Source organism: Myripristis murdjan, chromosome 10 (assembly GCF_902150065.1).
Source record: "Myripristis murdjan chromosome 10, fMyrMur1.1, whole genome shotgun sequence".
Taxonomy (NCBI): Eukaryota; Metazoa; Chordata; class Actinopteri; order Holocentriformes; family Holocentridae; genus Myripristis; species Myripristis murdjan.
In genome coordinates, this window is record NC_043989.1 from 19,877,667 (window position 1) to 19,901,421 (window position 23,755).

Here is a 23,755-nt window from a genome sequence, read left to right on the forward strand (position 1 = left end):
ATCTCAGCTCACTGGCTCTCTCACATTGCGTCTTCTTGGCTTGGACCAGGATTTAGGATGCTTGAGAGAGAGCCAGCGTATACTGGGAAGCTGTGCTTCCCTCACAAGAGTCTCAGAGGAGCTGTACGAGTGGCATCTGCCAGGGCAAACACAGCTGTGTGGTTGTGGGCGTCTCTCAGGATGGGCTCCTACACCCAGCAAGAGGCCCCTCCTGGGACTGAACCATGGTTCAGTGCCTGCCCACTCCACTGCCTCTTTTCTATACAGCGGAGTAGGAAACACATGATACAACCATGAGAGAGCCTAGTAAACAAAAGCCCTTCCAGGATAAGCACACACGCTGCATTTTTGTTTTATTTTTAAAACTTGGTATATTTGTGTAAACTTGGTATATTTTTGTCCCAATAAGAGTGTTTATGTTGAAAAGGGGATGTTATGTGTAAACCGCACAGGATTTGTAAGACAATGGGATATGGATAAGCATGTGAGGATTATTGTTGCTGGTCTCACCCCTTCTGTTAAGAGCGCTGTTTGCACCTCTTCCTCAGGACAATATCTCAGCATGAAACACAGGAACATCTGAACGAAACAAGGCATCCTGTTATTCTCTCCTTAAAATGATGCCATTTTCTGTGCCATGTGAACACACACACACACACACACATGCACGCACGCACACACACATGCACACAGGCACACAGGCACACACACACGCACAATGTGTCCTCCAGAAACACACACACACATCCCATTGTATAGCTAACAGACTCACAAATATGACTGGAGTGTCCTGATCTGACAAGACACAAGTGTTATTACCCTCATAGATTGCTTTCAATGAAACAAGCCGTGCAGCTATTTTTGGAAAATTGGGTTGACATCCCCAAGGACATCCACCCCTCCTCTCCCCCCACCCCTCGCCCTGTGCCCCCGTGGCCTCTCTGCCATAGCTCTGCCACCTCCTTTCGACTCCATCGCTTTGACACTTAGCACTCTCATTATTCTTTCCTTTCAGCCATCATTTCAATTACCCCCAGAGCACAGAGGCCAGCCGCCTCAACCCGCAAGCGTGGAGCACTCAGACTGGCATAGAAACAAGCACACACACACGTGCACATGCACACACTCACATGTATTAGTATCTCTTCCTCTGTATCTCGTCCACAAACACACATGTACACAGACACAATTTGGATAACACATTTTAAGTGTGGGTTTCTCTCACATTTGGGTGCGCTGCTTGTACCAGTCGATCAATGAGAGCCTTTCACAGGACATTAGAGCCTGTGCTGGGTGTTGAAGAGCTCGGGGAAAACGTGCGCAGAGAAATAACACAAATATCCCCCGAGGACTAATATTTTCTCTCCGGCTGAGCTGAAAGACAGCAGGGAGAGAGTGACAGCTCTGTAAAACATCTAAACGCAGACGTGAAGATGAGTCTAACTGCGCTGTTTGTTGAGGCAAGTGAGAGCGTGACTGTGGATGCACTCTTGTGATCAAAGATGAAACAGTAACATCAAATCACATTAGTGTTACAGTGAGGTCTTTAAAGGTATTGTTGTGAGTCACTGACAGCTTTCACTGATTGGAGGAATTGGCCCTTTTAAAAGCCTTTTTGGCCACTTGCTTCATTACACTGATCCTCGCTGTGTAAGTGGCTTGACTCAACATTGTTACTAGTGGTCATCAATATGGGTTTTTCAATGGCCGATGCCAACGCCCTGCTCTCTCAACAAGAGAACAGGGCAGGCGATGGCCAGTATATAACGCTGATATCATTTTGTTGTTGTTGTTTTGCATCTAATGAAATGCAACAATTTAATAATAACAGTACTAAATGAGAAACAAAATTGCAGAACTTTGATGAATTTTTATAATAACTCTGATGTTGTTCTCTGCTGGAAGCTCAAGTAGATCTGCTCTCTGTCTGTAGCGCACTAATTTTAAATTTAAAAAATGTATTAACTAAATAAATGTCCTAAACTTCATTTAAAAAAAAAAAAAAAAAAAAAATTACTGCACTTATTATTTATTTATTTAGTATTTATCCACAGATAATGGGGAGTGCTAGCATTGCAGACATTTTTTGTTTATCAGTCTCATGAGCACAGATATAAGACGATGCAGATTATCTCAAAATGTTAGATATCAGCTCGATTAATCTGGCCTACTTCCAATTTGTTACCATGTCATTTGTTTTTGTATGTTCTTTTACATGCTGTGATACAACAGTGTGCAAAGAAACCGAGGCTTTATCATCCTTACTGATAAAGTGAAGCCTTGCAAAGCAAACAAACCAATCGAGACAGTGCTCTCAGTGAGTGTGTGTGAAATAGTTGTGTTTGAGCCAAGGCAACTCGCCTGCAGTGAGAGCAGCTCCCAAACCTGATGACATATTTATAATTTGTGAAGTTTGTACACCTTTCTTTGCTCCAAGTCCTTGGAGTAAAAGGACATTCAGTTACAAAAAACTTGAAAAGGAATCAGCAGCAAACTGGTTGTGGTAGCCTCCTGCTCGCCTTTGACGTATGAAAACAACAACAAAAAACCTTTCAGTCAGACGGCCATCACAGCATTGAGTTGGATCGAAAAGGCCAGATCAATATATTGTTGCTGTCAGGAGAAAACCTTACATCTCAAAAAATGTCAGAAAAAAAACAACTTTATTTTTTGCCTTAGCAAACATGCATTTTTGAGTTTATCTAATTAGTTTCAAAAAGGTTTCCTTAAACTCAAGGTTGGACAGTTTTCGCCAACTATAGCAGAGTGCACAGGCCTTCAGTTGAACTTAATGCCTTGAACGCCTTTATTTTCATTTCAATCTCCCCTTATGTAGCTTCAAAGTAAGAGAAAACTTTCTTTCTGTAGTGTATGACAATGCCACATACATCTTCTGGGTGCAACTTCACTGAAGCTACATCATGTTTATATTAGGTGAAATATTCAAACCCAAGGTGCTGTTGTTTATAGCTGCACTATTTCATCAAGTAGAAAACATCAACATGTCTTCTGCAACATTTTAAACACATTTTCCTGTAATTCAGCGGGAGATATTTGTTAACTTTGGAGACCTTCAGATCTTCACTAGAATTTAAAATAAGGTTTTGTAGATTTGAACAAAGCTCCACTACACAGCAATGGCAAACCTACCAAGGGGAGAGGCAGACTTGAAGAGGTTAAAACACAAAACACCAAAACTCCAAAATCACCAAACTCAAAGTTTTGGAAGTTAGGAAGTTTCATCTGACAGCAACAAAGAGTAATAGGTTTCTATAGGATGTGGTCTCAAGTTGAGACTTCAGCTGGCACCCTATGGCTGCCAGCCTGCCATAGATCATTGCGGTAGGAGTTTGATACTTTATAAATCACCGGTGAGAGAGAAGAAAGAACAGCTGCAGCCACATTCACACCATTGATCAAAACAATGACAGGCACACGCATGAACATATGCCTGCATATACCCACAAACACTTGCACGCATAATGACAAATGCATGTGTCAGTTCCCCATCCGGAGACACACACACACACGCACACACACACACACACACACATATAAAGAAACTCTACCTTAGATATGAGTGACTGTATGCAAAGGAAGGAGCAGGGTAATGAGTGTGAGACAGGAAATCCCTCGCTGTGGGTGGAGGCTAATGAAGGCAACACGAGGAGAGCGCCTCTGCCCTGTCAGACTTGCTGAAGTTTAGATATGAGTCACTCTGGACCCAGGGCAAAGGCACAAACTTAAAATGAAAAACTACAACCTCCCCCTCAAATCCCCCTTTGGAGAGATGAGGCACTGCTGGTGGATAAATGAGAGAACGCTTAGGTGTCCTGGTTTGACATACTGGCTATGCTGGTGGCATTATACGTAATTCCTGCAAGGAGGCTGTTGGATTTTATTTGTTTAAGTTTGCTGCATGCATGTTCCAAGACAATTACTGTAAAATAAGGCCGCTTTGTGCGATGTTGCAACTGCGCTACAACAGAGATAGTACAGGGAAATGTACCCTTGGAGGATTCTTGGTATTTGTTGATATGAATTACATAAACAGGGCCCTCTTCAACTTAACCCCCCCACGTCCCACGTCCCACGCCCCCCTCGCCACCCACCCATCCTTTCCTTCTGCTCTTTGGAGTCTCTGAGAGCCACAAATCAGACCTTTTGAATATAACATTAGTTATGCACTTTTGGTGTCTCAGCAAGACTGCCTCCAGACAAAATAATTCATGCTGTCTGATATTGCAAAGTGACCCTGTCCCAAGCAGGAATGTGTGCGTGTGTGTGTGTGTGTGTGTGTGCATGTGTGTCCATGTGGGTATGTGACAAGCACAGGCTTAAGGCCAGGAGCATAAATATATTCCCATATGACTAGAGTAAAAATATATACACACAGGCACGTGTTCAATCACACACGCGCGCTCACACACACACACACACACACACACACACACACACACACTAATGAGGGCCAACATACTGACAGTCAAACATCACACAGACATTTGATAATGTTAGATATAGTGGTTTGTGGTTGTGGTTTAAACCTCATGCAGCACAGATCCAGAGTCAGACAGACTCTCTAGTCCGGACTAGATCAGTAAATAAAGACTTGTTTTGCTAACCTCCTAACCATTACAGGCCCGCGGCAGGAGCACTTCACCACAGCATACAATGTTTAATTTCCTTTGCGGCTCCCTAAACAACTATGACGGACGGTCTTGAATACTTGCCAGTCCAGTGGCATCTGGGAGCCCTGGTTGGCCCCACGGGCTTCTGCATTAACTGACCAGAACAAAGAGAGATGACCCCCTCTTCACTTCGTACACACACGCACACAGCACAGGGGCCTCCTTTGTGGGGCCAACAGATTAACTTAGTTTCAGGGAATATTACTCAAATAATACTAATAATGTTTGGATTCAAGCTTCTTAAGACTCTCCTCTCAGACCCCTGAGAACATGAGGCTCTGTTACTTATCCCCTCTTACTGCCCTGAATCCAGAGGCTACAATGTTGGTATCTCTGTCTTTTATATCAGGGGAACAAATGGCGCAGGAGTTCAAAACCTACCAGTTAATGGAGAGCATGCTATGTTATGAAATATGATGCAAATTCACACCATTTCCATGGGCAATTAAATTAATGGGATTACATAAACAAATGAAGACTGAGAGTTTAAAAATGCTGCATTAACACATGAGGGTGTGGGTGGGGGGGTCTTGAATTATTTAAGCCTAGTGAATGACATCTACACAGTGTATCAAAGCTCAGCTCTCCACTCAGAGTATGGGGCCAATTCAGAGCTATCCAAGTGGCTGTCCCAGTGCCAGCCATGTAGCAGCCAGAGCCTTTAAGCACTCCCTGGGTGACACTTATATGATGGTAAAATATTTCCTCCAACTCTCATTAACTAAATGAGTAATCTGCAGAACTGGTGACTGGGGCCTTATGAAGTGCAGAAGACGTTTATGTTTCTAAAGGTCCAAAATAAGCTTCATCAGTGCAGTACAGGTGACAAAATAATCAAAGTGCGTTATTACTTAAGGGAAAGCCCACTGCTTGTCCCGGGACAGTTACATTATGATCTGGCCAGGTGAACCTACCTATGGGTAAGGCGAGGAAGAAGGGCAGCCAACAAAGCGTAAACATGCCGACCACAACTCCCAAAGTTTTAGCCGCTTTCTTCTCCCGGGAGAATTTCAGAAGTTTCACTGTGAGGGAACTTCTGGCTTGGTGCGCGCGGCCCTTGCCGGTAGTGGAGCTGCCACCGGGGTCCTCCTGCACCTGAGATCCCTTGTGGATCCTGAGGGTCAGCTCGCTGGAGTTCATCCTCTCGCGCATCACACCGGCCTCCAGGTTCTTAGTGGTTCGTTTGGCGACGATGTACACCCGGCAGTACATCGCCAGGATCACCACGAGAGGAATGTAGAAGGAGCCGAGGGAGGAGAACAGCGCGTAAAACGGCTCCTCCGTGATGGGGCACTCCTTGTCGTCCGGCGACGGCGGCTGCTTCCACCCGAGAAGGGGTCCGATGGAGATGACCACCGACAGCACCCACACCCCGAGCATGGCCAGCAGAGCCCGCTTCTCCGTCACGATGCCCGGGTACTGCAGCGGGTGGCTCACTCCAATGTAGCGGTCGATGGATATTACGCACAGGCTCATGATGGACGCGGTGCAGCACAGCACGTCCACCGCCGCCCAGATGTCACAGAAGATCCTGCCGAACACCCAGTAGTTCAAGATCTCCAGGGTGGCGGACACCGGGAGCACCGTTGTGCCCAGGAGCAGGTCCGCGATGGCCAGGTTGATGATGAAGTAGTTCGTCGGGGTCCGCAGGTGCCTGTTGCACACCACCGAGAGGATGACGAGGATGTTGCCCACGATGGCGAAAACGATGAAAGCCCCCAGGACCAAGCCGAGCGGGATGGCCCGGGTGAGATCCACTTCACCGAGCTCCGTCCGGTTCCCCGTGGAGTTGGAAAAGTGAAGCCGTGATGTGCCCGCTGCCCCGTCGTCAAGTTCCGAGGAGCCATTTTTCCACAAGTTTGTGGCATTGTCAATGCTCAGATTCATTTTGATTCAAGAGGTCCTCCATAGCAGGTTTCAGATCACTTGTAAGGGGAGCTCACGAAACAGCGTGACAAAATAAATAAATAAGCAGACAAAGTGGCATCAATCTGCATGGTTTACTCGTATGTACCCTCTGTTAGCAGGTCCATGCGCTCTCCAACAAAGCGCTCAAAAATGATGATGATAAAATTAATTATAATAGTAATAAAAACGAGTCAAAATCGCAGCTGCGCAGCTCTGGTCCGTCCAGTCCCCATGCAGCGCAGCTCTCTCCACTCTCTACATTAAGGGCTCACTGGGGAAGCGAGGGGGGCAGCAGTCACCTCCTGCGTCCTCCCGCACCGCGCAGAGCTCTGCCACATAAATGGACAAAACATATAGGGAAACATAAGCATATGAGGCGCGCATGACGCACTGCCCTCTCAAGAGCCACAAAACGCTGCAGCACAGGCAACGCATGTATAACCTGGATCATATTACGCACAGATTTACTCTTTGGGATGGAAAGGAGGATGCATGTTTGTGTTTGCAATTTTGCGTCTTGTATTTGCTCTGCTTAATGTGGGAGGGGAATGAAAAGGGCAACTATGGAGGGGAAAGGAGGAGGAGAAGGGGGGTCTTTCCAAAACATCTTGTCTGTCTCAGTTGTAGTAGCCTCTTTTACTCCAACAGGTCCACATTCCTAAATAGTGCTTTTCTGAATAGACCGAGTGCCACCTGTTAAACCAAAGTGGCGTTTACAACTAATGATGAGAAAAGAGTGAAAGAAGAGACTGGGACTGAAAGGTCTATTTGAGCATTTGCCCCAGTGTAAGCTAAGCCTTGAAGTAAATCTCTGTGGCTTTGTGTATCTTGGCATTGGCCTTGTTAAAAAAAAAAAAAAATGCTACAAAGGTTAACCCTCCAGTGTTAGAGATAGGAAGTTTAAAACTCAATAACAAAATCACATGAAATCCATCTCCTATGTAACAGGTACTTGTGTGAGGCAGATTCCTATTTTTGGTCAAATATAGACGTTTCCTCAAAGTAATCTTATCTTGGATGTTGGCACAGTTGGAGGGGAATGGCTGTTTGATCTAATGGCTCCGGTTAAGCTCCAGACCTATCCACACTCTGAAAATTATGGATCCTCAAAGGTTTGGATGCGGTTTTCAGATGAACCTCTAATGTGAAACAATCAGTTTTAGGCCTTTCAGAAAACTTTCCTGCAGCAGCCTTTGCCATCATTCTGCAATCTAAAAAGAAAACAAGCCTCTCTGAAGAGTCTTTGTCAAGGTTGGACCTAAAGGCGATTTTTATTGCATCCTTGCCAGATAGCATTTAAAAGCTCAGTGTTCCTCTGAAACCTTTGTTGAAATCAGTGGAATTTTTTGCAACACTGTCTCCACTTTTGGAGTTTTGTGTGTACTATCATCTGTTGTTGCCTGTTGTTGCTTCACCCAGTAGATATAATGTTTCCATGCACCAACATGTTTACAGTTTTTGATTGCTTTAATCATATTGATGTTAGAGTGTAATTTCCAAGAAATCTGTCTATCTCATCATCTATCTATCTATCTATCTTACGTTTTTGGACGTTTAAAATAAAGAGCCGCACTCAGATGAAATGAGCTCCCACAGAGCTTTCTGTATTTTTTCTGGATCCAAAAATTGCTGATTAATATGTAATCTCTGAATTCATGGAGCGCTGCAATATCTATTATCTCTGTAATGAATGTAAGGCACCCTTTAATGGTAGAAACTTTATTGGGTGTGAAATACGTGGATCTACTTCTTCTTCTTCTTCTTCTTCTTCTTCTTCTTCTTCTTCTTCTTCTTCTTCTTCTTCTTCTTCTTCTTCCTCCTCCTCTTTTCACTGCATCCTTGCTTTCTATCTGACTAAGGGACTGAAGGTCTTCATTTTTCAGTTGATTTGATTTTTAGTTGTGGACACAGAGGAAACAGCTTATGTTTAGCCCTTTTTGTTTTGTTTTGTTTACCTTTTTGAATCTTTATTCAGGGAGGGGTTTTGCTAGACATGTTTGCACATTTTCCAGCCTGCTTTACACCACATTCTTTACCACAGCACTGTCGCCTCAAAACTGGTGCTTATTAAGATGAATCTGCTTAATAAAAAGAAAGTTAACTGATTTGTTGCATGTTAGCTGCAAATTTTCAACTCCACCCTCTTCTTGTATGAAGAAAAAGCTTCATTGCCTTGTGGAAACAGAAGGGACCTGGAAGCAAGGGGAGAGGGAAGAAACGTGTCAGTGGTGTGAGATAAGCATTTTTTTTTATTTTATTTTTTTTACTGGTCATGCATTTATTCAGAAACAACAAAATATGTGACACAGGACAAGACATAAATGTTGGGCTTGTGTCACAACACAGGAGCCAACAAGCATCGCACGGACAAGACAGAAAATGTGATTTTTAACTAATATATTTTCTGCCACAGCCTTCCTTTGAATCAAGTCATTCTCCTCTGTTTCTATGTGCCATAAGACAATACACAGTCTCCATTTGTTTACCAATGTTTTCATCTTAGATCAGCAGTATAGCTGATTTTGAACAAGCTTCTCCTAATACCGTTTGAAGCTCAGCTCAAAACACTTGAACCCAACCAAACAACATGGGTAAAGTTAGCTTCAAAACACTTTGAGATTCTCACCCTCACTGTCAGAGAAGCCCTAGTTTTTACAGTGTGGGACAACATTCCTTCAAAGAGGATTATGAATTTGATGCCCACACAATCTCTCAAGCCTTCAACAGACACTGGAGTATTCGGGTATTATGACCATTTTTCTTAAAAACAAATCACCTGGAATCATAGCACTTCATATCTAAAACTGGACTTGAGCGCTGAGATAAAGTGCATTATACTGGCCATTTCACTTGATTGAATACTCTGAGCTTTCAAATAAAATAAAAGCTTTTGCTGCACAGAGTTTTTCCTGCCAAGTGCCTTAGGTGAGAGAAAGTGAAAGACAATTTCATATATTTCTTTTGAAACGCAACTTTTCGAGAAGGGCATCTCCTGTCTGTCTGAAATCAATAATGAAGATTTGCTTTGACTTCAAGAGGATCAACTCGCCCTCTTGGCCGGGCAAACAATGTCAATAATGAATTACATGGACGCAAGATGGAGGCAATTTGGTTTCTTTTTAAAGACATGGTTTTGCAGTTGTGTACTAGTTTAACTAGCTTGACATTTAATGTTATTTTTATCCTTTTTGCACCAATCATACAAGATTTAAAGGATCATTTCAGATTTTTCTGAAGTGGAGTTGCAATCTAAAGTTGAGAAAAGTCAGCACCGAAGGACGAGGCTGGCGGCAAGGTAAAGCAGTGAAAATATTCTGCATATAATGTACACTTAAATTGAATTTTTTTTTTTAGGTGTGCCTTTTTTAGGTGGCTAAAATACATTTTGCTTCTGCCCCCATCCACGACAGGACATTGTTAGATTTCCGTTCCAGGTTCTCTTGCCAAATTCTCCAAACTGGAAGCATGTCGGCCGCCATCTACTGTTGGTGATACAGCTGCTATGGGTAAGCACTCCATACACCCCCACTTCAAGACATCTAAAAAAAGCCTTTTAACGTCTGTTTTTAAAAGGCAGTTCCACTGGTGTTTCATAACTTAAACAGACGAATAAGTTTGTGTTTGAATGCTTTTATAATTAAATCTCGGTGTAGTTGTATAATAACGGTGACAGCAAAATATATTGCTAACACTTTCTGGCCACTGCAGATTCTTTAAATACCTAAAACTGAATTACAGGAACTAGCATTCAAATTTACAGACTCCTCCAGAGTGAGGGCAGCTTTGTTTCAGTTTGAAAAGGTTACATCTTAGAGAGCTATAAATTCATATTAAGGACTGTAGACTGAAATCATCTTGGAGACGCTCCAGACCTGCAGCATTAAGCTGTTATCTCTTGGCTGAGTGTTTTTCCTGCTGTGAGGAAGTTACAAGGTGAGAGGTTACAATCTGCCTTTGAGTAGCGTGACTGTGTCTGGATTTACCTCAAAGTGGTCGGGTTATGGTAATGCCATTCCTACAAACAGCAGGCGTTCAGCATGTTCTGCTCTGACAATAAATCCATTACCATAACTCACAAGGGATATTAGCTCAGATGGGATTGACCTGGCAAACTGCAGCAGAAATACTTTAACATCACTGTGGATCTGGGACAAGCTGCACAACAGAAGTTAGAGAGTAACAGTGGTGGATCATATTCTGGTTTGGGGCATACAAACTCATCACAGGAGGCAGTGAAATTTTCTTTGCAACAGTGAATATTCAAATGTTTCATGCATGTAATTACTCTCAATTAGCCCTTGAGAGCGAACACTAACTGGGAGACTCTGAAAACAAATCCAGTCCCTGCGATGCAAATGAGTCTGGCGGCATTTATTAGTCAGTGGTTACAGTAAAGGCTGTTCTTATTGTAGTCCAGAGCTCCTGTTGTAGTTGTGTGGATGTTTTCATCCGTGTGATTGGCAGACGCCGGCTGGTAGTAAAACCCACACACAGAGTGGATCTATAGTGACCCACCTGGATGAGTGGGATCAGCTGCCTGGCTGTGTGGAGTCTCTTCCCGACCATATATGGCTTATGTTGTGCAATGGGCTGAGAACCAGGAAATACTTTGTGTTGTATAACTGCCTTTTGAGCTTACTAATGTCAAATCATTTTGACACAGCTATAAAAAAGGACACAAAGTGCCAGCCGCCATCTACTGTTACATCACTTCAACCTTTCTTTGAGCATTTTTGTCACCTTCATAGTGCTTCGACTTGCAGTGCCATTTTGTGCTTTCCAACTTTAAATAAGAAGATACATTTTATAGCTTCATACCTCTACTGGCAATAACTGGGGCTTCCACTTATCTACAAGTCGTTTCCATTTATTTGCAAAGACAAAATACAAACTATAGAAAAAAATCACTGCTTCTTGAAATGTGTCAGACAACAAAGTTACAATCAGTTTGGCTAACAAGCATTTTTAACTGCTACCCTCCAAGCTTTTGTTCTTTATTAATACAACAAATTCCCCGAATGCCTCAAAAACACTAGAGGTACTACAGCAAGTAAAAATAAATATTCACTCAACCACAACTTCCAAATCAGGAAGATTTTTACTTTACTAACAAGACTCAGTTGGATAGCTTTTGTCTTTATTTAGACAAGGCAAAATCCCAAAAAACAAGAGAAAACAAATTTGAGACTATGCTGCTCAGCATGAATGTCTTGTAATGTATATTTGTTTTGAAAAGCCCTTGATACTCATCATACGGCTGCTGGATGGAGTCTGACTGACAATCAGAATGAAAAAAAGCCACATCTGTCTATCATTTTCTTTTTTATTTTCAGAGAGAGAGAGAGAGAGAGAGAGAGAGAGAGAAATAAAAAGGAATATGTGAGCAGAAAAACATCTTGTGAGAGAGACAGAAGAAAAAAAAAAACAGAAAGAAAACAAGACAAAACTGAAAGCACAGAAAAAAAAAAGTGTTTAGCGTTCCATTAGATGAAACCATGAGCAAAGTTCTCGCTCAAGCAGCACCATTTGTACTCCCTCCATAATCGCCCAGGAACGGCAGGAGCAGCACTCAGCGCACTGCAGCCGCTGAATCGTTATCGACACCAAGGCTCCAGGTTCACTGCTCGATAGCTGACTAACGCTCTCGTTTCCCTGCAAGTGGGACAAGAAAACAAAGAAATTTCTCCACGGGCATCAGTAAAGTGTTACATCATGCACAGGGCAGTATATGCCAAGCTACAGAAACTCGCACAGTATGGTAAGATCTGAAATATCTCCAAAACAAAATGTGAAGTGCATGTACGTCTGTGAGCTGAGCTGGAGCAAATGGGCCTACTTGCTGCTGCTCTTCAGTGTTACATAATGCCGGCTAATGGCTGAGGCTTTCATTTGAACTAAATAACTTAAATGGATATCAATAAATGAATGCATTTAATAATGAATTAAATCAATAAATCAACACTATTCAAATGTACTGTCTAATGGCCATAAACCCACCATGGGCAGCTTATACTGAGAAGTGTCAGTGGGAATGACATTTTTCAGCAGTTTTTGGGGGAGATATTTTTACAGGTATTATTTCAAAAGGTCCAGAACAACATTTCATCTGTTGTGCGATGAAACTGAGCCATTTGTCAGACCGATCATACCAATCTTATGTCATTATTTATTTGTCAAATGTGTCATCATCACTATTTTTTTTTATTAATTTGGTTCTTTACTGACAAAAAAGCCCCATGTATAGCATAAATGTTTGCCATATTAAAGAAATTCAGCCATTTTCATTTAGCTTTTGTAATGCGATACAACAGAATTCACAAAAAAGACTTGCTATGACAACCCAGCTACCATATATTAAGCTTTGCATAAATATGACACTTTGTCTTTGAAGGAATGCTCATTAGGCTAGCTCCATCAAAAATGTTGGACTATTCCTTTAAGTGAACCACAGTCCTCTTTTTCTGTCTTTACCTGCCTGTTTGTGGCTGTGACAGGCACGGAGAGCTGTTGCCACTTTTTCCTATAACCACACCGCAGAAGCTAGACACAGACACCGAACTGTCTGCAGTAGAAGCTAAATTAATATTTTGGCTTCCCCTGAGATAGGCATCAGGGTTTTTTGCTGAACGTTTCTGTTTCTTGGCTATTGTGAGTGACACAAGGTATTTTGGACGAGAGATCCAAATAGCTTTCCAAGCCTCCGAAGACTGTCATTTCAAAATGGGAGCTGAATTTAGATCATCATTTGGGACTTTGATAGGAATTAATTTAACAGGAAATGCAGAAGCCCCGTGAGAACATTTTTGAAAAAACAATTCAGTAAGACTGACTCATTACATCAACATAAAATTATTCCTTTCTTTGATGAAAAACTTAAATTTCCAGTCATTGTAAATAATCGCTTTTTCCTTGGCCCATTTAGGGATATACTTATTTTGATGTAGCAGCTGCAAAATGTATTCCTCCTGACAGTCTGCAGCAGTTGAGCGCCGCAGTGAATAGCTTAACACCCTTGAAGGAAGCTGCGAAGGAAAGTATTTTAGAGGAAATGAACAGAAACCATTTCCCTTCCCTCCTCATAACTCAAAATGCTGATTGTAGAGGTTTGGTAATGTTTCGTGAATGGAGTTCTGCTTATCCTGCGCTGCCAATGCCTTCTGCTGCATATGGCAATATCTCCAGAAATGGCAGATATTATGTAAACTGTCACAATCCTGACTACATATCATTTATTATAGTTTGTAATTTGTGCATTACCTATTGCCTATCTGACTCCTTCATCTTATGTCACACTGGATATTGCGTGTGAATAGGGATGGAAGAATTTTTCTTGCATTTCAGTTCCATATCCAATTTTTTTGTTGTTCGCGATGAGGTCAAAGGCCATGAGGGAGTCAGCAGACAGGAGCAGAATGAGTTTGACTTCGTTTAACATCCGGGCCGGGTGAATTATGTGGCTGCCAATAACGTTTCTCTTGTCATAATATAGAGCAGAATATTTGAGGTTTCTTTCGTTGGATCAGCTGTTAAACCGTAGGCACATTAGAGGAAAATGGTTTTCACGTTAACTGCTCTCAGCGTTGCAGACCACCGTGCAGCAGGATGTTTCAGAAAGTCCTTTTTCTCTTTTTTTGTGGTTTTTCTCCTTTCTTTTCATGGTACTTTCCCCAGCATTTTCCCATTTCTATAATATACATATACCTGTCAGCAGTATCTCGTTATTTGTGTGTTTATGTATAGTATTGTGGCATGCTGGTTATTGTTAGGAGCTGAAGGTTATTGTGTGTTGGTTATATTGTTGTAGTGCATCCTCCACAAATTTCTTGCTTATGCTTGGCAATAAACTCCTCTGATTGTTTAGTGCCCTTATGTGTCTGTCTTTTCTGTTCATTTGCTTTTCTCTAATTGGAATTCATGTTGTTGACACCGAAAACTGCTCTTGTTCTTGCTTTTGGGAGCTTGGACCGGGGCAGTAGAACAATTTGAAGACACCAAGGTCCGAGCGGGAGCATCGCGGCTTTGGGAGTGCTCAGCAGGCATCGATCAGTAAAGAGTAATGAAAGGGGAAGGAAATGGGTTTGATCAATGCCGCTCTTTTTGCCAGTGTGCCAGGGAAGAAGGAACTGTTTTGGCTGCACAAAAGAGCAGATGAATAGCTTCTCTCTTATTTGTAAAGAGTCTTGGGCACTATTCAGCTCATCTCATCAGATGATTCCCTGAAACACTATCTTTTTGCCCAGCTCTCTCCAGCTCTCAGTCTATCTGCCTCTCTCTCTCTCTCTCTCTCTCTCTCTCTCTCTCTCTCTCCCTCTACCCATTCCTGGCCATCTAGGATAAGTTATCGCAGCAGCCCACACTGTGATAATGACTGCCTGTACAGTTATATACACCGGGCTACGGGGCATTTACTGCTGCACATCAATACGGTACCTGCCCTGCTAGAAATGAACAGCTGGCAAAGAGATGATTTGTGCCCTCCCCGGGAAAAAAGTGCATGTCTTGCACTTTCTAAAGCACCATTTATATTTGACGAGAAAAGTCAGAAGAGGCACAGGCAGTGGAGAGCTACTTAAATTTGATAAAGGTCTGGCTTGATCCCTGGCTGACCCTGGAAAAAATGCCTGTTTTGGCATAATTAATGTGTTCGAATGGGTCTCATGACAAAGGCAAAGGCAGAGAGTGTGTGGGCTTGATGGGGCACCGTTGGGTTGTTGGTGGCTGCGTCCATCAGAGGGAATTGTTGGCCAGTGATGTTTAGTTTGAGGCTGGAAGTGGTCTGGCAGTGGCCCAACCGCGACATACACAGAGTGCTGCTGAGTGGACGCTTTAGCAATGCAGTCCTCCCCGACCATTAGATGATTGCCTGTGTGGTTTTGTAAGGAGAGCGGGACTTGTTACATCTTCGGTTGTTTCCCCTGCAGGATTATGCTCACTGGAACTTTGATCCACCGCAGACTACCGCAACACTCCCGGAGCTCAATAAAACTGTCCACTGTTTCACAAGTGTTCAACATGAAAAACGCCGAAGCAAACATAAACCGTCTCTGAGGAGAACATGTTCATGGCATTTGAATTAAATTGCTCTTAAAACCTGGAATGGAAAACAGTTTCCCATCTCCAAACCATCGCATTTCACCTCAAAAGGCAGGTTGTTAGCTCTGCAAAGATGTGATGACTGGCTCTATTAAGCTGCATGTTAGCAAGCCGCCTGTATTTTGCAATCATACTGACAAACACAAACCAAAGCCTCCCTCGTTCAAAATCAAAAATCTATTCACTACCCATCGGGGTTTTGCCGAGCGGTCTGTCTGAATATGAATGGGATTGAACCTGGAAGCGACTCGCAATTTGTGCCTGAGGACATTTGTGGCTGTGATCACGAAACAAAAACACGGTCTCCATGTGTGGAAGTGTCTTCATGTGCACGTTTGTATGTTACCGACATCAGATGGCTTGTTCCTTTGGCTCAGGTGATGATTGAGGAGTGTGTGGCTTTTAAAATGTGTGAGAGGATGCGCGTGACTGTGTGTGAGCTACACATACCAAAAAGAGCCGACATAGTATTGATGCCATGAGAATAAGGAAGGATCAGACAAATTATAGTGTTCGTCTTTTTTGGGGGCACTACAGCTTTACTTGCTGTGATAACGTACAAAGTTTTGTCAATCACAAATCTCCACTATGACAAACTCAAAATGTTTTCCGTCTTGCTGCTTATGTTGTTCCTTTCCCTGGATCCATCAAGGAAATGAAAGGGGCAGGCAGGGGAGACCAATGGAAATAAATAGTTCTGTGAAATGCAGGTCTCTTTGGGTGCTTATCCATGAGGTGCCAGGGAGTAACGTTAAACTTGGCACAGGGTCTATGGTGTTAAATGAATTACTGTCAGTAAAAAAAGCCTCTATTTAAACTGTGCATTCATAATATACAGAGGAAATATTTATAATTTCCTGTTTGTGTGGTTTAGACAAGTTGGTGCGGATTTAATTTCAACTAGCTTAAAGAGAGAGAGAGACGCAGTAAAGCTTTTTTGGTCAATTTGTGCGCCCATAATGGAAAAACACACACACACCAAAGGGATAACTGTGAGGTGCTGCTGATCACTGGAAATTGACTTGGAAAAAAAAAGTGTCACACAGACCTCCTCCATATGTATTTCTCTTCATTTGGATAGCGTTTCATCCCTGGAGTTTCTTCAAGGTCAAGTAAAAGAGTTAAACACATTGTCACTTATAAGCAATAGAGGTGATACGATCGTGTGCAGCCGAGTTAGGCGGGGAAAAGACAATCAACAAGCAGCCAATCAAAACACTTACTGACAGTGACAGGAACCATATGGCTAATAGCAATGCACTCGCACCTCGAAATATCCAAAACAGTAAAAATACCCCGCTGACATCAGAAAAAGTGAAAGACATCGATCATACAAACCACCATAAATAACTAAATCTGAATATCCAACAAAGAGGGGTAAATCACAGGAAACGCTTTAATCTTGAATGAATACTCCAACAGCTTTGGAGTTGCTTCAGGGTTTATTTTTTCACAGTGACAGAGCTAGGCTAATGACTCCCATATACTTCAAGTCTTTATGCTAAGCTAACACGAAATGCTACCCACAGGAACTGAACCACTGCATGTACAGAGGGGAAAATGCCATCAAACATCTTGTCTCAGTCTGGGTATGTCAGAAAAAGGATGCTTTCCCCAAAATGTTGGAGTAATCATTTAAACTAGATTAAATCCACGAGATGATAAGGTTCTCGGATATTTTTGCATCTGGTAGTGCATCTGTGTTTTCAACGCTCTGCTTATTTTATGCACGTACAACTAAGCACAAGGGCAAGATATGAGATAAAGAACCAATTTAGTGCGACATGAAACACTATCTTTTATTAGGCCCTCTTTAAATAGATGAGGATACTTAAAACTGTCGTAAATATAATTATATTGACTGCAACCTCCGGAGTGGGCCGTTTCCCCTCAAGGATAAGTGCTTAGTACCACATTTCAGATTATTAAAGAATCAAACATCTTGGTTTCCTTGTGTGTGTAATGATGCACTAATAGAGCATTCAGGAGAGGCTAACTGTGTTTCATGGCAAATTAATAAATCAATAATCAGTGTTTACAATCGAGACTTTATGTAACTGTGCCCATAAATGTGACTTTTTCCTGTGGATATTAGGAGGGTAGTGGGTTCAAGTCCACAGGCTCTGAGAAAGATTGGATGCTGCCCTCTGATTGACTGACTTGTACTGATAAGAAATGGGCGCAGCTATCTGACTTCCCTGCTGATGGACCGGCTGGGGATGAAACTGGGCCTCAATCTTCTCTTTAACTCTCGCTGCCTCTTGCAGAAATCAAACTGCCTCTCAGAGCAAGCAGCACACACACACACACACAAAACAGCTCAGCCCCATGTGCTGGAGTTTATATTTGATCATATTTACTGCAAACCAGACACCGTAGGCACTACAAAATGTAACATTTTTTTCTGGTGTACGGTACTCGTCCTGTGTCCTGTGATGATTTGATTCTTTCTTGTGACAACGCGGTAATATTCTCATTTCATTCTGCCCAATCATAAGCTTGTCTAATCTATATTCAGACAACTGAAGATGGATCATGATATAACATCAAAACAAAGACATGCATGCAGAAAATCAGGAAATTTGATGCGAACCGTCTGATAACTGCAGAATGTTTTCATTGCCCTTGCAAATTCAGATTTTTTTTTTTTTTTTTCAGAAGCAAAATGCACCAAAGTGAGAGAGGAGATAGCTGCTTCGCAACACTTGGCAACATGTTCAGTGTTCAGTGACGTAAAATGAACACACTCATTTTCATTCACTGATCAAAAGAACAGAGAGGCGACACTTGGTGACACAACCCCAGTTAGCCTGCCATTCTGGTAACTTACTTTCGAGTTTGAAAGAAGTGAAAGGTGAGTCTGCCTGCGTCAATGGCTCTTGGTTTCTCAGAACGCTCTGTGGAAGCCGGTAAATACAGCCCTCTGCCTCGGGTGTTATACACAACAAACCACAGCAGGCTTGCAGGAAGAAAGAGGTTAAGAGGTTGAGATCGATGAGCAAATAACCACCTGCTGGAGTTGTCTACACCATTTATTTTTTTTATTTCCTCCCAGATGTAGAAACAAGATCAGATCATTCATTAAAGAAGAGGAACATTTTGCACCTTTTGAAATCAAGCTGCACTGTGTTCGTCCCATGCTTGTATTTCATTCTTCATCTGAAGTTGTTTATTTTGAGCCTCTAAACGCTGTCAAAAAGCTTTCCTCACTTCTGCTGGAAAATTTGGAAAATGCCATGTGCATTTAACAGGATTGCATACAATATGATTAAAAGCAACAAACCAAAGCACTCTGGAATGTACAGGAGGCCTTACAGATGACATATTTATAGAAAATATGAGGGTTTCTCTATGGGAAGAGACGCTCTTTCTCAGCGTTTTGCTCTGTTTTGTCAGCCCAGACATCTGACATCGAAAAAGGGTCTCAGAAAGCAGCAAGAGGTTTCTGATAATATGACCACGGGCCACAGACCCCATTGCAGCCAAGTCGCGACCACAGCGGACACCCTGTGGAGACAAAAAGAAGCTGTCAGCACGTGAAATGATCTTCTCCACATGGAAACTTCATCCTCTCCTTAGCCTCTGCTGCCTCCCTTAGATCCGTTTCCTCAAGAAGCAAAACAACACAAAGTAAAACAAACACAAAACACCATCCGCCAAGCGGTTGTGGTCTAGTTGGTATGCGCTTGTCCTAAACATCACCAGGCCTGCGGCTGTTTTCCATCACATCTCTAAAAGCAGTTCAGCGGCTCAATTGAGTGCATTCTTAATTGCAGTGTTAATGTTTGATTCGGCTGAGTCATTGGCTGGAACAAAAGCACCCAATCAATTTTCCGGACTGGAATGCATGTGTCATCAGATGTATAGGAAACACCCCTCAGGTATTGCTTTCACATTAGTGTCCCTTTAGCCTTCTGCCAGATGCTCTCCATATTGCTAAGATGTACAATATCATATGAGGTCTATATTGGACAGGGTGCACCTGTGAATTTGGCAAGGACAGATGCAAGAAGGCTGTGTGTGTTCATATTCCCATCCAGCCAGCTTGAAGTCCTCATCAGACCAAGCCTGAGAAGAGAGATGCTTTCCTTCCCTGGACAGAGTTATCAGTCCCAAAGGTAGGCGCTCGTATTTATAGCATCATATGCTTTTGCTGCTTTTATAAATCAGTGCCATCGGGAAACTTTCACAGTGTGTGGGCAGCAAGTGCATCTATACAGATGGGTCGATAAGCGGTAACAGATTCCATAGATTTGCTGAGAGAGCTGTGTATAATCATGAGGATGATATATGAGTGAAATGTGGCTGCTCTACACACTGTGGAAAGTTTCACTTGTTAAAGCTTCACTCACTCGCCTACTTTGGGGGTTGAACATGCAAAATCACACACTGACACTTATGTATGCGTATACACACACAAATACACACACACACACACACACACACACACACACACACACACGACTTTGTTCATGAATAGTGCACAGGTGGTACAATTTATTTCATGAATGACAGGGATTAGAAGTGTAAAGGTTAGGAGACACACCTGCAGCAGCTACAGCCAACAGACTTAAAGACTTTTCCATATATGAGACTCTCCTGCGTCTTGGACTGCTCCTTTTACAGCAAAAGGCCCGTCCATGGCGTTGATCATGTGAGAATCATTTGGGACGACTTGCCAAAAGAGATATGGAGGGGAAAAAGAGTCAAAATAAACTCAGTGGAAGTTTGTAAATAAGTCCCAAAATAATGCTTAACAGATAGCTCTCTTGACATCGGCCATGGCCAAGCCCCTGTGAGGAGGGAGATATTTTCATCCTGAGAATTGTTGTGGACCATGAGATCCTTCAGCAGGGAGGAGGACCAGGGACTCAGACAGAGTATTTCTGTAGATCACATAAAATAGGTCTGAAACCGTTCAAAACCACGGAAAGAGAGATGGATGAGTTGCATTCGCGGAATTCCAAAAAAACTGTGAGACAGAAAAGTTTCCAAACGACATTTTCAGCTTCCAATGGAAATGAATCTCAGGTGCTTTTCTTTGCCAATGGTCAAATATGGATGCAAACCTCTGGTTAATGCCTTTGGGTGATCTCTTAGTGGTTTAGACCTCGTCCCGCTTGAGTGAGTGAGGAAAAGCGCTTGGGCCATGAAACGCTGCCTACTCCATCCCTAATTTAGCATTGGGTCAATCATTTATATCTGTTCACAGAAATTAGAAGAAGTTACTTTGAGTACATTAGCAGCAATGCGCCCAAAAGAGACAAATCTCAGCTGGGTTTTGGATGTGGTGAAAGTGTGTGTGAGAGGCCACTTGGTACATCTAAATATTTAGAGAAGTTCAAATTCTTCCATGTTGGAAACACATGGTTGTAGTTAGGACTGAGAGAGAGATATTAGAAACGCAAGCACATTACAAATGTGTTTGCATATATATGATTTTTTATATGTCTGCAAGTTTGAGTGTGTGCATGTGTGTGCATTTGTGTGTGTGTGTGTTTGTGTATATGTGTGTTTATTGTGGATTGCTCAGCCTGTCAGATTTAATAAATGCCACACTGTACAGCTACAAATCAGTTTGTTATGCCTCCAGCAGCTACTGTCATCAATCCACTGCATTCTGCGACTTCATACGCTCTGTCTTCAAGGCATCAAAACTTTATTGGATTTTCTTCCCCTGCAGTTTCTAAAGCAACCATACCGTTTCATACTGAATTCATTTTCAAAATCCCAAATGTTTTATCTGCGTGTGTGTCCCATACTGAGGACTGACATCATCTCTGCTCCACCTTTAAAACTCCATTTGGGAAACTGAGTGACTGACAGAAAAATAATAATTATTACTCACTTGAACAGTGTCTAATGAGGAGAGACACACAACTTTAAGACTTTAATTTTCCACCCCCCCCCCCCCCTCCACCCCTCCCCATTACACTGCTTCTCTTTCACCCTGTGCCTTCTCTCAGTCTCTGCTGATTTCACCACAGCCTGCTGTCTTTCCCACTCTCTGTTTTCTCCTCCATTTGGGAGATGTGTGCTTATGAAGCCATTTTCTTAATTAGAATAAAAAGGTGCTGTTCAATTTGAGCTCAGGTAATGGATCAATGCCCTGGGTGATAGCGATGAGGAACAGCTAATTTCAAGGAACATTGGTTTTTGGAGAGCTGACAGTGTGAGGTTGAATAACCGGGGTTTCATTCTCATTAACAGTGTCTTTGTAATGAATTTTTGAGTGAAAAGGCTTGAATCAAATATTAGCCCGTTTCTTTAAACTGTGTGAAAATGTCTTGATATCTTGCCGTCATTTTCACTGGTGATACTCTGTAAATCATGTGCCGCATATCAAATAAAATTAGTCATGCATCAGTTTAACCCACCTGAGGAATACAAATATAACTGACCTCTGACCTCCCTGCGGATGCAAGCAAAAGAACAGAGACCATCTCATCTTAGATCGATAAATTATCATATTATTATACTGAGAGAGTTTTGAGTACAGAATATCTAACTGTGGTAATAGCACGTTGTCCAAAACTTTCTGAAATGTGGTCACAGTGGAAACAAGCCCTTGAGAAATCCTGGCCGCACATGTGATTGATCTGATAGTTTCCTCATCTTAGGAGCTGAAGATGTCTCTATTACACAAGACCATGATATTATCACAACGTCTTTTAATCAGAGGCAGGCTCACAGAGAGAGAGGAGCCATATGAGTTGGGTTTAGATTACACACAGCAAAACCCCTGGTGTTCACATAGGCCCCATTGATTGCTTCCATATTCAACTCATGGGCAACCGGCTCCAGTACAAACTGTAGTCACGGTAAATGTTGCTCGACCACAGCCGCTGTAGCTCGTAGGTGAGACATTCCAGTTTGTTGTTTGGGTTATTTTCCTTCTCTACTGGTCTTGGTGAAGTTAGGCAGCTTGATCCTATCGGAGCCAAGCCTGAGCCTTGATCCTACAGAAGAGAATTATCTATCTTATCTCAGCCACGCATAACTTAAAAGAGTGATCACTCAACATCAAACATAATTTTACAACATTTTATGCTTATTATCTCCAGTGTTGTTGACACCAAGCAGCACATTTTACAGATAACACCTCATGAACTACTTCAACTGCTGCCTGGACAATAAAGGCCCGACCTCGTGGGATATATCAGCCGAGTTTCCCTCAGGAGCAAGGGATGCTGGGACAGCAGCATCCGGCCCCAAAGTGCGGAAATTCCTCAGATTGTTAAGCATCTCAGTTCTGATTTTTGACCGACTTGACAAGTATGAGATGACAGATGTTCCAGTTTGTTTTTTTGTTTGTTTGTTTTCTTTATTCAAGAGAGGCATCTTTGTGTTTAAAGCGGCAGAGGACGACATCCAGCTTCCTGCCGCAAACGAATGATGGGTCAAACTGCAGTATTGCTCTTTGATATTTTGGGTTTGATTAATCTCCCCAGATGTAAACAGGTCATGTGAAAAATGCTGCTTTCTGATCTTTAAACTGCGCACATGGACAGCTTCATACACTGTACTCATACACTACACTCAGTTTGACCTCAGATGCTCCCTACCTGATTGTTTCTTCAGTGTGATGCTTGCAGAGCTAACCTGTATGAGCTTGACACAGACACGCAGACCTTTTAAATTGTTTTACCTGGCCAGCAAGGTCACTTAGGAACACATTCTTATTTACAAGGGCAAGCGTGGCATGCATATAACCATATAAAGTGCCTCTGTGCTTGTTAGTGGCTTCCTGCCTCTCCCTGTCCTCCTCAGGAGGCCTAACCAACGGCCTCAGTAACCAGCTTCCCATGTGAAAACTGGCTTGGCTTGCCAAAAAGGCTGTGGATCTCCTTGGCCATGGACAGCCCCCCTCCTCTTCTCCCATCTGCCTCTTCTGTTTCCCTGTTTCTTCATGTGTGGTGGGTTGATAAGCCAAGCTTGACTCTTCACTTCGTTAACAATGTTGGTCCCTACTAACCCTTGCACACAGAAGCATTAAACACAGGTGCAGGACAATAGGAGACAAGGCAGCCTGCCAAGGACTGTTATGGTGCTTTTGTATAGAC

At 42.6% G+C, this 23,755-nt stretch overlaps 1 protein-coding gene across 1 annotated transcript in view; it reads right to left on the minus strand.

Moving 5' to 3' along the window:
* Positions 1-6,925, minus strand: part of LOC115367085 (alpha-1A adrenergic receptor) — an 11,024-nt gene extending 4,099 nt beyond the window's left edge. Inside the window, exon 1 of the mRNA XM_030062803.1 lies at positions 5,606-6,925. Within this exon, the coding sequence (XP_029918663.1) occupies positions 5,606-6,578 (973 nt within the window). The 5' untranslated portion in view covers positions 6,579-6,925. The remainder of the gene's footprint in view (positions 1-5,605) is intronic.
* Between the last annotated feature and the right edge of the window lie 16,830 nt (positions 6,926-23,755).